Source organism: Rattus norvegicus, chromosome 17 (genome assembly GCF_021556685.1).
Source record: "Rattus norvegicus strain SHRSP/BbbUtx chromosome 17, alternate assembly SHRSP_T2T, whole genome shotgun sequence".
NCBI classification, from domain to species: domain Eukaryota; kingdom Metazoa; phylum Chordata; class Mammalia; order Rodentia; family Muridae; genus Rattus; species Rattus norvegicus.
The window spans coordinates 68113080-68128796 of NC_141550.1; the positions used below are offsets into that span (position 1 = coordinate 68113080).

General features: G+C 43.0%; 1 protein-coding gene across 1 annotated transcript; it reads left to right on the forward strand.

Annotated features, from left to right (window-relative positions):
- Positions 1-5017: 5017 nt before the first annotated feature.
- Positions 5018-11665, forward strand: LOC148000248 (isopentenyl-diphosphate delta-isomerase 2-like). Its single transcript, XM_087591932.1, has 4 exons — positions 5018-5159; positions 6091-6237; positions 6674-6804; positions 10092-11665. Exons 1-4 carry the CDS (start codon positions 5018-5020, stop codon positions 10407-10409), a joined length of 738 nt encoding a protein of 245 aa, XP_087448058.1. The 3' UTR covers positions 10410-11665.
- Positions 11666-15717: the final 4052 nt, after the last annotated feature.

Below are 15717 nucleotides of genomic sequence, written 5' to 3' on the forward strand. Positions count from 1 at the left end.
TAACAGAAACTGACATCATGGCATCAGACCCAAAGGCTTGAGGACAACAGAGACAGCTGTACCACGAGTTAGGATGGCCACGTTCTGATAGAGGATGTGGACACAGGGACATGCGTGCATCTATTCTAATCTTCTTTCATTTCTCATGTGTGTGTGTGTGTGTGTGTGTGTGTGAGAGAGAGAGAGAGAGAGAGAGAGAGAGAGACAGAGAGACAGAGAGACAGAGAGAGACAGAGAGAGACAGAGACAGAGAGAGACAGAGAGAGACAAAGAGATGGAGAGAAAGAAACTTCTGCATGCATGTGTTCACGGGTGTGTTCTCATGTCTGTATGGGTTCAAGTGCACATGTGCGGCAGTGTGAGGTTGATATGCAGAATCTCCCTTGATTGTCCTTCCGAATTACTTTACCTTTTTGTGTTTTAAAGAGTCAGCCACTTAAAGAATAAAGACAACCTTCTCAATTCAGAAGGAAACATAGCATATTGTCCCAAACACATGACATTCTGGAAAAGAAAAGGCGGTGTCACCCAAGACATTACAAAACCAAACAAGGAAAGACGTGAGGTTGGAGGGGAATGTGAAGAGAGAATCCAGGAGGAGTTGGTGGGAATACGAGGCAAACAAGATAGAAATACATTATATGCACATATGAAAATCTCAGAGAATGAATTTAACATATTAAAATAGAGAAAGTTAGGGACCTAGAGAGAAGGCTCTGTGGTTAAGAGCACTGACTGCTCTTAGAGAAGATCTAAACCTGTTCCCAGCACTCACATGGCAGTTCAAAGCTATCTGTTACTCCAGTTCCAGGGGATCTGACACCTCTCCTAGCCTTTGGGAAACCATGAATTTATATGCTGTGCATAAAAATTGAACGGAAGGGCTGGAGAGATGGCTCAGTGGTTAAGAGCACCAACTGCTCTTCCAGAGGTACTGAGTTCAATTCCCAGCAACCACATGGTGGCTCACAACTATCTGTAATGGTATCCGAACCCCTCTCCTGGTGTGTCTGAAGACAGTGACAGTGTACTCACATAATTGAAATAAATAAATAAATCTTTTTTTAAAAATGAAGGAAAAACACCCATACACATAGAATAAAATAAAACTATTCTTTTAAATGGAGGCAGTTAAAAGCTCAATGGTGATGGGCTGGAAATTAGGGAGGATGTCGGAGTAGGGAGGATACCTTTGGGATTGTAATCCTGGTTGTTCAGAGAAACTCTGACTCATTAATCAGGTTCATCCCTGATTAACCGTGAAACTTCTGTGTGCAACTACAATGACAAGTATGTGTCATTATACATCTGTCTAAAGAAAGTACACCAAGAATTAGCCTTCTTGTAAACTGTTGACCTTATATGACACTGAGGTGTCATTGTAGGTTCATTGGTAATAATAAATGTATCGTACTAAAGCAAAGTAGCAATAACAGGGACAGGAGTGGCTTGCATATGAGGAGACTACATGAAAATGTGCTTTCTCCTCATTTTTCTGCAAATAAAAACTTCTCTAAAGTGATCTACTAGCTTTTTAAAAAAATACCAAAAGTCAATAAGAAAAACATCTGTACTGCCTTCACATTGATAGGATCATTTTTTTTAGGATATGCCCAACTCTCATGAGGAGAGAGAGGAAAGGGACGTGACTTAAGAGAGATCAGAACAACTGGAAAATATCATCCTGAGTGAGGTAACCCAACCACAGAAAAACACACATGGTATGCACTCATTGATAAGTGGATATTAGCCCAAATGCTTGGATTACCCTAGATGCATAGAACACATGAAACTCAAGACGGATGATCAAAATGTGAATGCTTCACACCTTCTTTAAAAGGGGAACAAGAATACCCATGGCAGGGAATAGAGAGGCAAAGATTAAAACAGAGACTGAAGGAACACCCATTCAGAGCCTGCCCCACATATGGCCCATACATATACAGCCACCCAATTAGACAAGATGGATGAAGCAAAGAAGTGCAGGCTGACAGGAGCCGGATGTAGATCTCTCCTGAGAGACACAGCCAGAATACAGCAAATACAGAGGCGAATGCCAGCAGCAAATCACTGAACTGAGAATAGGACCCCCATTGAAGGAATCAGAGAAAGAACTGGAAGAGCTTGAAGGGGCTCGAGACCCCTTATGAACAACAATGCCAACCAACCAGAGCTTCCAGGGACTAAACCACTACCTAAAGACTATACATGGACTGACCCTGGACTCTGACCTCATAGGTAGCAATGAATATCCTAGTAAGATCACCAGTGGAAGGGGAAGCCCTGGGTCCTGCTAAGACTGAACCCCCAGTGAACTAGATTGTTGGGGGGAGGGCGGCAATAGGGGGAGGATGGGGAGGGGAACACCCATAAAGAAGGGGAGCGGGAAGGGGTTAGGGGGATGTTCGCCCAGAAACTGGGAAAGGGAATAACATTCGAAATGTAAATAAGAAATGCTCAAGTTAATAAAAGGGAGAGAGAGAGAGAGAGAGAGAGAGAGAGAGAGAGAGATCAGAACAGAGAAAGAGAGAGGGCAGTTTTTTTTTTTAAGATATATTTATTTTACTTATATGAGTACACTGTAGAGTCTTCAGACACACCAGAAGAGGGCATTGGATCCCATTACAGATGGTTGTGAGCCACCATGTGGTTGCTGGGGATTGAACTCAGGACCTCTGGAAGAGCAGTCAGTGCTCTTAACCGCTGAGCCATCTCTCCAGCCCCATATTTTTAAAATTAGTGATGGAATTGATAAATAATTGCTTGATACAGGGATGTGAATCCAGTCCTGTATACATCTTTAAGAGATGAGCAATTAAAATCTTACCGCAGAGAAAGGATACGCAGGGTGGCCTCACTGGAGAGCTCGACCAAACATTTGAAAAGAAAATAGGACGGAGATGCCGTTCACTTTCTTAGCACATGTGAAGCTTTGGGTTTCATTGCCAGAATTCCACCATGGCCTCACAAATAAATCATGGAAAAGGATATCAATTCTTCACAGGGTCTCCCCTAGAAGAAAGCGCTTCACTTACTGAACCTCTCCCAGCCCTATCCGTCTGAATTCAATAATACTAATTCCGTTTTTTCTTTTGAGACAATGTCTCTCTATGTAGCCCTGACAGTCCTGAAACTCACTCTGTAGACCAGGATGGCCTCAATCTCACAAAGATCCACCTGCCTCTGCCTCCTGAGTGCTAGGATTAGAAGTGTAAGCCACCACACCCAGCAAGCATAAGCTGGGCTACTGTTTTTCAAAGTACACATGTTTGTTTTGTTTTTTATTGTTTTGTTTTTGTGTGCATGTGTCCCCCTCATATATGCACTGCTCTGTCTAATCCTTTTAACCCAGTCTTTTTGCAGTTCTTAATCTTTGTTTCAAACATTTTATTATCATGTTATATGTGAGGGTGTTTTGCCTACATGGCTGTCTATGTACTACATGCACCCAAGTGCCTGTGACGGTCAGAAAAGAGCATCAGATTCCCTGGAACTGAGTTACAGATTCTTGTGAGACAAAATGTGGGAGCTGAGTATCGAACCCATGTCTTCGGGAAGAGCAACCCCGAGTTTTATCCACTGAAATTTCACTCTCCCACCAATTGCTTGCTTTTCTTCTAGCCCTGTCTTTCTCTATCTCCCCTTGATAGCTCATACTCTTTCTGCTGCTTCTAGTTTGTCTCCATATAACATAACAAGCTTTCCTAGTAATCGTCTGATTTTATAAATCCTCTTCTAAGGCTTTCATGTGTACCATCTTGGTTATGAACTGCAACTCTGAAAACCATAACAGTGGAAATCTTGCACAGTGATAGAGCCTTAGTGAGGCCCAGGGTTCCCTTCAGCAATGAAAAAAAAAGTTGTGAAAACTGTTTTAGGAAAATTCTTTGTATTCTTCAACCACGATCTCCACCCCTATCTCTTTCTTTCTTCTTCCTTCTGTATCTGTCTCTTCTCCCTTCTCTCCTCTCATTCTTTCTCTTCATGACTTGTATTTTTGTGCTCTACAGATCCAGATTCCTCCACTAACCCAGTGACAACATTCCCTCTCTTATGCTCTGGAGCACGTTGAAAAGGGATAGAGAATACTGAGTGAATTTGCCTGTAGTACATTCTGTGCTTAATTTGGTTCTACAGGTTATGAGCCACCATAGGGTGATGGGAACTGAACCTGGGTCCTTTCCCAGAGAAATAATCTCTCATAACTGCTGAATCATCTCTCCAACCCCATTTCAAAATGTTCTTTTATCTTTTCATCTGGACATTGTTAAGGTTTGTATATGCTCGGGCAAGGGAGCGGCACTATTAGGAGGTGAGGTCCTGTTACAGGTGTGTCACTGTGGGTGTGAGCTTTAAGACCCTCATCCTAGCTGCCTGGAATCTAGTATCCTGCTAGCAGCCTTCAGATGAAGATGTAGAACTCTCAGCTCCTGCACCATGCCTGCCTGGATGCTGCCATGTTCCCGCCTTGATGATAATGGACTGAACCTCTGAACCTGTAAGGCAGCCCCAATTAAATGTTGTCCTTACAAGACTTGTCTTGCTCATGGTGTCTGTTCACAGCAGTAAAACCCTAACTAAGACAGACAGTAAGAGGGAGACACTAGCCTTTCTATGGGTGAACATGTCTTTCTGAAAAGACTATATAGAATGTCTCCAGGTCTGTTCCAACCGCCAGGCCTTCATTTTGAAATATGTCACAAACAGCATTACATGTACTTTTCCTCGGCATTCATTCATTTTGTGGAGATTTACCTTTGGGTCATCTTTGAAAAGACTCAAGGGACCTTGAGGGCTATGTTCTCACTCAGAAAGTCATCAAGATCTTCTCTACAGAAATATACAATTGGAAACATACATGCCCCGTTGGTACCTAACAACGATATTGCGTCCATAGATAGTGTTTTCTGTCATTGAGGGATGAAGGTGTGTGATGACCTTGGAGGTGTCTGATAACGAATAGCAAAACAGTAGATGGTGCTACTCTTTTACACAGGTCGGATCACAGCTAGCAGACATGTCTGATGTCACTGTTGACTGGATCGATAAACACCAGCTGCAGCGTTTAGACGAGATGCTGATTATTGTTGATGAAAACGATAAGGTCATTGGTGCAGACACTAAGAGGAACTGCCATCAGAATAAAAACATTGAGAAAGGTAGTTTTGTTTTGTCTACTGTGCAATAGTTTCTCCCTCTCCCTCTCCCTCTCCTTCTCCCTCTTCTTCCTCTCCCTCTCCCTCTCCCTCTCCCTCCCTCTCCCTCTCCCTCTTCTTCCTCTCCCTCTCCCTCTCCCTCTTCCTCTCCCTATCCTTCTGTCTCCTTTTCTCTTCTCACTCCCTCTCCATTCATTCCCTCTTCCCTCCCTTTCTCCTCCTCTCCCTTTTTATTTGATAAAGAGGCAAAGACGAAAATGAGGAGGCGACTTGGACAGAAGATTGTCTGTTTAAACCATCCAGCATCAGAATTCTGAACCTTATAGGCAGCTGCGCACTTCCCTCTAAAATCCTATGGGATAAGAATCCTGTGAGGATCAAAAAGAATTCCCCCTCCTGAAACTCAATCGTGTTTTCAAGCCCTATCACAGGGGGTATTGGATTATCTAGGTGTTATTTGTTTGTTCTGAGACAGAGTCTCATGGTGCAGTCCTGGCTGGTCTGAAACTTGCTAGGAATTACAGGCAGACCTGAAACTCACAGAGACCTGCCTACCTCTGCCTCAAAACTTCATGGATCTCCAAGGCCAGCTGAACGTACCAATTTCTCCCAACTCTCCTTTTTCCTTGTCTTTCTTCCCATTTAGACATTTCCCCTCACCTCCACTCTGTCACTTGACTTTAAGTGTCCATTTGATGCTCAGAGTTGGTCCCAAATCTATACCGAGGTCTCTTTTGTCCCAGTTACAATAATCCTGAATAAAATCTTTGTGTGCGGATTTTGCTTCGCTAGCATCTAGATCTGGTTTTCCCTCACAAGTTTGTCAAATAAATTTTAATAGCTAGATGGTATGAAACCTTGGTCCTATGAAGCATGCAACTGCTAGAAGCATCTAGGTCTCTTTGGAAACATGGAGATTGAAGACAGGATGTAGGCAACCGTCACAAGTCTGTCACGCATGCGCACACGAGGACCTTTGCCTTTTCAGGGCTGCTGCACCGAGCCTTCAGTGTTGCTTTGTTCAACTCAGAGAAGAAAGTTCTGATTCAGCGCCGAGCAGACACGAAGCTTACCTTCCCTGGTAGGTTCACAGTGGCTTAACAAGAACAGGCCTACACGATTTGATTCAGTGGAATCTCCAACACAACTCTCTCTTCTCTCTTTCTCTTCCTCGCTTCTTCCCCTCCCAAAGGGAGAACTGAGCTGGCTTGGTGTGATCTGTCCAGGAATTTCAACTAACACTTAGTTTTTCAACTAACAACATCACAGCCCTGGAAGCAAGGACCCTGACTCCCTTCCCTTCTCTCCTCTCTCATGCCTTGATGATCCTGTGAGGGCTGCAGTTCTGTTGCAACTATTGTATCTCCAGGGACAAATAAGAATATTGTTTCTCGGGGCTGGGGATTTAGCTCAGTGGTAGAGCGCTTACCTAGGCAGCGCAAGGCCCTGGGTTCGGTCCCCAGCTCCGAAAAAAAGAACCAAAAAAAAAAATTGTTTCTCATGTGTCTTTTCTCCAGGGTACTTTAGTGATTCCTGTTCTAGTCATCCACTGAGTAATCCTGAAGAAATGGAGGAGAAGGACGCCTTGGGAGTGAAGAGGGCAGCCCTGAGACGGCTGCAGGCTGAGCTGGGCATCGCCCAGGACCAGGTAGTCATGTCTGTGCCACTGGCCTCAGCTCCCCCAGAGGCTGTGAGAAAGAGGTGGTAGGGCTTGGCGAATTCGATATCTGGGCAAGGTGAAATCTACTGAGGAATCTGGCTTTTGGGAAAACTCTGAGGTTTCACAAAATATGCAAATATGCACTGAAAAGAATGTCTAGGATTGGCTGTGCACATCCCTTCATTTATCCACTGGAGCAGGGGCTTGAGAGGGGATAGATATTTTCCATAGAAAACTGCTGAGCTTGCATGGTGATCTCTGAAATAGGGGGTGGAATAGTTTCTTCTTTAAAGGATTCAGGCCATTTCAATGGGTCTAACTAAGATTTAGTTGTCTAAATTAAGGTATAGAAAAAAAAGGCCAACAATCTCAACAGCAAATTGACAAATGAGTGAACCCGAGTTCATAACAGAAGTGCAAATAGCCTGTAAGTCTTTAATGTTCTTTGTCCTTGGGGGAAATATAACTGAAGAACTGAAATACACTGAGGTTCTGTCTTATTACTATCAAAAATGGCTTCTTGGGAAGAATGGCAAATGCTGACAGAGATGTGGTTAGAAAGAAAGAAGCCCTCTTATTCTGCTAGTGGGGTGTAAACTAGTGTATCCACCATGGAAATCAGCATGGAAACTCCTCAAAAAAATAGAATGAAGACTTCTATAGGAAATACTTATTATCTCTTGCTATGTGAGAAGGTACTCCCACCTCTGGACCCTCACTTCATCCTTGACTTTGGACCTACAAAAAACTATAAGGTTTCCACACTAGTACAATGTCTTTGGAACCAATAGTAGTAGATTTCAATGAGACATGGAATAAAAGCCCAACTGACCGAAGCCATCGTGTTAGAATATGTCAGGAGAGCAATGTGGAATGACCAACTCTTACCTGGGCTTTATGCGTGGTCTACCCTGAACTTCGTAGAGAAAGAGTTTACAAAGGTACCAGGTGGTTTGTCTGGTTTTGGTTTGGAAAACATGTTGTACATTGGCACAAGAGCATCCTGGAGACTGAGAAATGAGTCCTAGGCAGACAGTAGTAGCCAGGTTGAGATTAAAGGGATTGCTTAAATAGGTGTGTCATTACCCAGTTTAGTAAAAAGGATAAGTTGACAGAAGCTGATCTGGCAGAAAGAGCAGAGCCAAGGTTAGACACGCGGCACCAATCCATGGTTGAACTCCTTCAAACCACCCTTTCCCAGAGCTGCTCCAAGAAATCAAAATGACTGTGGTGGAGAAGACCTAAACCAGACAGAAATCCACAGGGTTGTTAACTCCTTGGCTCACGCTGAAGAGTTTAAGGGACTTTTTTCTCTTAAAGTTTTTTTTTAGGGAATCTTGGAGTCTCCCTTTCCAACTGAAGCAGGGGGTTATTGCAAGCAAGAAACTTCATGTTTATTATAAAAAAAATCAAATTATCACCACATAGGAAAAAGGTTCTAGGTGGACTAAAAGATAAAGAATTTCAGTGTTGAAAATCCATACAAGTTCGTATACTAAAGTGATCATGAGTATCCCCAACGGACAACAGCAGGCCCCTTACAGTTCTTGCATGTGGAATGCCATATTACTTGCCAAGAGAAACATGACATGGCAAACATGTATGACTTACACCACGCCGTGTCTACTGGTTTACCTCATAATGACTCAGGAACAGAGGACTCTCATCCACAGCAAGGGCCTGGGAGTGATTACGGAAAACACGCCAACACTACATGGACAATGACTTTTGGAAGTACGTGGTAAATTTGTCCAACGTATCAACACAGCTTTGAATGTTGATCAGCATTTTACGAGTGCTCTAGATAAGGCCTCTGAGTCCTTTGTAAATTTCTGAGGACTCAAGTCTGTTTGCAAAGTGCATGAAGCACTTGCCACGAGCTGAGACAACTGGCTAAAGAAGTCAGCAAGGATAGAGAAGGCAGAGGAGGACAGATTAAACAGCTCTGTCACCGATTAAATCTATTGATGATAAATATGTCTTCCAAAGTTTTAATGAAATAATTATTGGCAAAATCAAGACACAGTAGTAGGTTGAAGAACTGTCTTTTAAATAGCAGTCCTTCAGGCTGGCTCGGGGCCTCTCGATAAGGCTTCCTCTTCCATATCTGCACCTCAACATGAGCTAGAAGAAAGAGACACAGATGTTTGGGTTATTCTATAACTGTCTATGCCAAGCAGTTGCCAAGCATCATCTTCTCCAGTATCAGTGTGGGGGCCCCTGTGTTCCCATGAGAAATAAAGCAAGCCCGAGCCCTATTTAGCAGCCCCTGTTTCCCTTCTTTTTACACCAGTGTTGTGTTGTGAGTACCAAAGAAAATGCCTAGAGATGATGCAAGCTCATGCCACTCCCTATGGCACATCTGAAAACTTCTAAGAAAAATGGCAAAGAGTGCTGTGGAAGTATATCTCTCCCCTTCATGTCTGGAGTTCATACGGGTCTTATATCTTTAATGTATATTAAAGGGCATGGGGTGAAACTTAAACATCATAACCATTACCCTAATGATTACCCTAACTACATTGAAATGCCAAACAAGATGTTGCTGCTTGTTAAGAAAAAAAAAAAGACTTCCATTTGAGCTGGTTCTATAGCTCTTGTACACAGGCCCATAGGAATCCTTATACACATACAACAAAGATACATGTGTATGTTTCTTGGGACAGTAGTCACAGCACTCAAAGTGTAGAAGTAGACTGGATTGGATGTATGAAAGGTTGATATCATTTAAAACAAATGTGGGGGATATGCGTGTGTAATATATTCTTTTAAAAATATTTTAAAATTTATTTTATCATTAATTTATGTGTGTTATCATCACACCAAACAAAACAAGACTAAGAAAGACAATTATCACATTTTCTTTCATAAACAGAATCTAGATTTGTGTGTTTGTGTGTTTATCTGTGTGTACGTGTGTTTGTCTCTGTGTGTGTCTGTGTGTGTGTCTTTATGGTGAAAACAGAAGATTGGTGGTTAGGAAAGAGGGTAACAACAAGAATTGTAAAAAGAGGCAAGTGGTGTTAAACGGTGTGTGTGTAAATTATATTTTACACGTGTGTGAATATACTGTAAAAAATCCATCATTTATAAAATATATTACAATCACAAAAAAATGAACAGATCAGTCAACCAAATTAAGCTTTAATCAATTACCAACTACTAAACAAAGTTGTTAATGTCTCTTGAGAACACATATATTTGCTTTTATTTCTCCATGTATTCTGCATTTTACACCATTGCATTTGTTCTCGTTGTATCCATTTCTATCACAGGTTTCTCTAGAGGACATCGTGTTTATGACAAGGTATCATTATAAGGCAAAATCTGATGCAGTCTGGGGAGAACACGAAGTTTGTTACCTTCTGCTTATCAAGAAAGACGTCAAGATCTGTGCAGATCCGAGTGAAGTCAGTAGCTTCAGCTACCTGACTCGAGAGGAACTGGAAGAGCTCCTAGAAAGGGGGGCCCGGGGTGAAGTCCAAGTCACCCCCTGGCTGAGATTCGTCGTGGAGCAGTTCCTGTATGCATGGTGGCCTTACTTAGATGAAGCGACCAAGTTCATAGAGCTTGACAAGATATACAGAGTATGAGGAACAGGAAATCAGACACTGGCTGTGAGGATGCCCCAGTCCAGCACTGAGCTCAGGGCAGACCCACAGCTCAGATGTTAGCTATGCACCCGGACCAAAACAGGGAAAGGACTCTTCTTTTCCAGAAAGCCAAAAATCATTATCATTATCTCTGAATCTTCTTTTCTTTTCTTTCTTGACACAGAGCTATGTATCCCAGACCAGCCTCAAACTTCTCGTGTAGCCAAGGATGACTTTGAATTTCTGATCCTCCTGCCTAGACTTCCTCTGGCCCTTGGATTCCAGGCACACACCAGCATGCCTGCTCGGTGCTGGAGGCTGAACCTGCAGCTTCACGTACAGCGCGCAAACATGCTACCAACAACCAATCCCATCCCGTGGTTTCTTGCCTTTTTCCCCCCAGTTGCTTCATTTCTTTATTTTCAACTGCCTCGGTGTGAGAAAGAAATGCATTGTTTTCCCCAAATTAGAAACAGAGGAACTAAAGAAGAAAAGATCCCCTAAAGATAGAGTCGATGTCAACGTTGTAAGAACTGAAGTTACACAACCACCGGAAGCAGCCCTTGAATGGCAGGCATGCCAGTCCTCTCAAAGGCCTGAGGCTTTGTGTGGAGGAAACCGTAAGAACATTAAATCCAGAATAATCTGTTAAGCACCCAAATTTGGCAAGACTAGAGTACCTAGCTAATACTTAACTTGTATCCTGCTCTGACTTGCAGCCACTGGATAGATAACCTGTCCGCTGGGAGCCTCTGTCTTCACTGCTATGCTAACTATTTGTATAGAACACAGTCACGCAGTCAAACTCAAATCAGTTGGGTAAATGAGTGAGCAGTCACTTAAATAAATATACTTTTTAAAGTAGTTGATTTGACAAAGTGTTTTGATGTCCTCAAAAGAACACTTTGAACTCCAGTCTCTAGCCAGCTGTTTTGTTTTTCTTACGGAGGAGAGAACACCATTTATGAAAAAAATAATACGGATTTTACTGTTGGAAGCGATGCCCTTGAAGCCCTCCATTGTTGATGCTATTATTATGGTTAGAATTAAGTATGACTGGGTTCATGGAGAATCCCCAGCGAGCTGCAGAGGACTAATACAAATCTGTGGTCAGGATGAATGATACGATAAAGCTCTCCTGCTGACTAATAATATGACAAACCTGTGACCTTTCTGACATCCTGTCAACATCAGCCGACTCCCTGACCACACGAATACTGTGTCCTTGGCCTACATAAACGTTTCACAGTCCCCCCCCCCCCCGCTCTGTTACTCATGTTATGGTATAAATTCAGCTTTGGGAAAAATATAATTGTCGCCTTGATCAGACTCTTGTCTTGGCGTCTTTCTTCGTGTCTCTTGTCCCCCATTCTCTTCCAGGTACCCCCAACAACCTTTGCTTACATTTTACATCTTGCTAAATTAAACCCTGTGTTTGTAAAGCAATTTCATTTCATTTTGTCTAACCTCTGTTTGTTTGTTTGTTTGTTTGTTTGTGATAGTATCACACTATGTAACCCAGGTTAGCCTAGAACTCAAAATTCTTCCTCCTCAACCTCCCAACTTTTCAACCTACCATGCTTGGTAACTGTGGCTCATATTTTGACGTCTGCCCCTTAACACACACAGGCCATTGTGTGTTCACCCTGTCTATTAATGTATATTAAATTCCCCTTATATGATTGTCATCAAGCACTGAAACTGCTTAACTGGCTTGGCTCATGATCTCAGAGGGTCAGAGTCCAATATGGTGAGGAAGCAAAGCAGTGAAAACGTGAAGCATAAGCTGGTGCATGTGACACAAATGAAACGGAAGAAACTGGTCAGAGCCAGAGGCTAAGGCTCAGACCAATACTGAGGCCACACTTTCGTATGTCAGCATGAGGATGGTCAGGATGGACAGCTGAGAGAGGTTGAACATGTGGTAGTTGGTTATTGTATTCTCGTTCTGCCTTTAAAATATTATGTTTATTTGTGTGTGTGTGTGTGTGTGTGTGTGTGTGTGTGTGAGAGAGAGAGAGAGAGAGAGAGAGAGAGAGAGAGAGAGAGAGAGAGAGAGAGTATGTGTGTGTGTTACCTGTATCACAGTGCAGATCTGGAGATCAGAAGACAGTGGGAAGGAGATGGATCTCTCCTTCTATCCTGAGGGGCATGGGAATTGAACTCAGGTCATCAGCCTTGATGGTATCTTTACCCACTGATTCATCTTGCCCATCCCTAATTTAGTTTTCTGTCAACCTTAATACCCACAGTTGCCATGAAAGTTCAGTTGAATACCCATAGGGCATAAACATCTGTGATTAGAGATTTGTGGGCATAGCAGTCTGGAGGATACCTGAAATAGGGTAGCAAGACAGGGTAGTCCTACCCTGAGAATAATATAGCCTGTGACTGATACCATTGGCTGTCCCAGTGTTATATCAGTCCTCCAGGCATTCCAGACTTTCTCACCAATCTTTACACTCCCGTCATTCTTGATCAGAACAAAAAGAGAAAGGAAACGCATCTAGGTGTAAAGGCTCATAAGAGTAAAAGTTATTTTTCTCCCCTAAGACCTTTAGTATTCCCTTACTATGAATTAACTACAGTCAACCTCTCAGCATGCTTTTAGTCCTCACAGCTAATTGGGGGGATTACATGTGTAATAGTCAGGGTTCTCTGGAGTCACAGAACTTATGGAATGTCTCTCTATACTGAGAGAATATACTGTGATTACAGTCTGTAGTCCAACTACCCAAAAAATGGTCAGATGTAGCTAGGAAGTCCAAGAATCTAGTAGTTACTCAGTCCCACAAGGCTAGTTGTTTCAGCTGGTCTTCTGTAGAAGTTGAGTTCCCAGGGATGTGCTGGCAAGTAAATGCAAGCAGGTGAAGAAGAGCAAATCTTTCGGCCAATGTCCTTATGTAGGTCTCCAGCAGAAGGTGTGGTCCAGACTAAAGGTGTGTACCACCATGCCTGGATCTGTCCCAGCTGACCTTGAACTCAGAGATCTCCTTGCCTTGGTTTCCCAAATTAAGGCTGTGTACTACTTGCCTAGGCCTAAGTTTTTCATGGCCACTGTGTGTCAAGATCTCCATGTGAAGATCCAGGTCAGGAACTTGTGTGTTCCAGACTCAAGATCTGGATTACAGTTGAGCCCTCCAATTCTGGATCATAGTTCATTCCAGATATAGTCAAATTGACAACCTGGAACAGCCATTGCACCCGGATATTTATTCTCAAAGATAATAGCAAAGAAGTGCAGCTATTGAGTTCAAAGAAAGTAAAAGTAACAAGAACCTCGCTGGCCAGGTTCTTCAATGGATACTTCAAAGGATTAAGAATCAAAATCATGCAGTGTCACTGAGTTTCTCTCTGTTGGGAGCAGGCTTTTCTTACTGTCATTCCAAAGAGTGCACAACAATGGGGTTTTGTGAGCAGAGCTTCAGACAGAGACTCTATTTGGGAAGCAGCCTTCCCCTACATTTGGAAGAGGGACTATGACTGCATTTGGGTAAGCATTTGAAGGGCATCTGCTGCTCAACACTGCCCACATGCACAGACATGCAGAGATGACCTATTCCTGGGAATAGAAAGGTACCTAATAAATATATTGGGGTTAATTGGGACCACAGGGGAACATGGCTATATTAAAATAGTATCAGAGAAAACAGATCCAAGAACTCACTGAACACAACAGGCCAAGGAAAGGGTGTAACTCCCATAATAACCTAGTGTAGGTTGATGTCTATATGCAAGTGAGGGCTGGCACAGGTTAGGTCAAGGCCATGATTGTACAGTAAAAAATACAGTAAAAAAATAATAAGGCGGGGAGAAAGCTTTTGTAAGGTGGGAGAGAAGGGGAAGGAGGAGGAGAATCGAGATGGAGAGCAAGAAGGATGACCTAGATCCGGGTGATCTTGAATTGCCAAGGTAGTTATGTATATTCCTTAAGGAATGGATTTGTGTAGGAAAATTTATCTTATCTGAATGGACGGATTACACCCTTATCAATGGGTTATGAGTTTATTGTGTGGATGTATTGTGGATTGGGAATTTAACACATATATCTGATTGTTGGGTTGCAGTTCGTTGAGTCTTGATTTTACCAGGTAGCTGGGACCAGGGAGTTCACGGCTAGCAGAGAACTGCTAGGAGAGATAATAATCAAAGATACTATGACTAGTTCCGTATAGCCCCACGGGTGCCAGAACTGACTCTTGGGATCAGAGTGGCAAGGTGCCATACTGGAACAGCTAGCGGACTGCCTGGGTCTAAGAGGACTTGGGGGCAGCGTGGAGTCGCTGAGATAGATACCCAACAGCGCCATGTGACCCCACGGGTGGGCGAACTAGCACTGGATAATAGGTTTAGCATTTTTTAATATTTACCTCAACAACTTAGCACCACCCTATTGACCTATCATCTGACCACGCAATGTGTACATCAAAGACTGAACTACAATTCCTAACAGCTTTTCCCTACTGTCAACACAGCTCCCTTAAAAGCCCTTTGCCCCTTTTCCTGCCCACGTGGACCTGCCATCTGTCTTCTCACTCATCCCTTCAGACTTAGTCCTGCCTTTTGCCTCTACGGCTGGTCAACTGAGTTCAAGTGAGGCAGGGGTTCCAGGTAAGTCAAGTCGTAACGAAAACGTAATTGCTGGAAGGACCTAGTGACATCCTCATAGTAACACCGTTAAAATTAAGATTAGCATTGTCACTTAGGAGAATATACCAAGTGAAATTCTAAGCATCGAAATAATCGAAATATCAAATTACAAAGGGACTTAAGAAAGGTAAAATGTAAGAGAAAATTTTCAGTTGCTTGAGATAATTGTCATTGCAATAGAAGATGTTATTCTGCATTTCTGAAGTCCGTGTAGATGTGTTCGGTTCTCAAAGCTGGCATGAGTTTGATAGGGGAAATGTGGATCTGAACATACATCCACATAGTCTTTCCCTCCGGTTAGAATTGACTCTTTTAACGATGTATTTATGGTGTGTGTGTGTGTGCGCGCGAGCGCGCGTGTGTGTGTGTGTGTGTGTGTGTGTGTGTGCCTGAGTGTATGTCTGTGTGCCACATGTGTGCATGGGCCTGCAGAGGCCAGAGAAGGAAGTTGATCTGGAGGAACTGGAGTTACCGGGGGTGGTGAGGTGCCTGACACCGGTTCTAGGAACTGAACCTGGGGTTCTCTGCAAGAGTAGCAAATGCTGCTAAATGCTGCGCCATCTCTCCAGCCCTAAGACTAAAATCTTTGGTGTGTGTTGGTTTTTTTTTCTTTTGGTTGATGAAATCGTTTGGTTTTCTCCACATTTTGGGGATGACT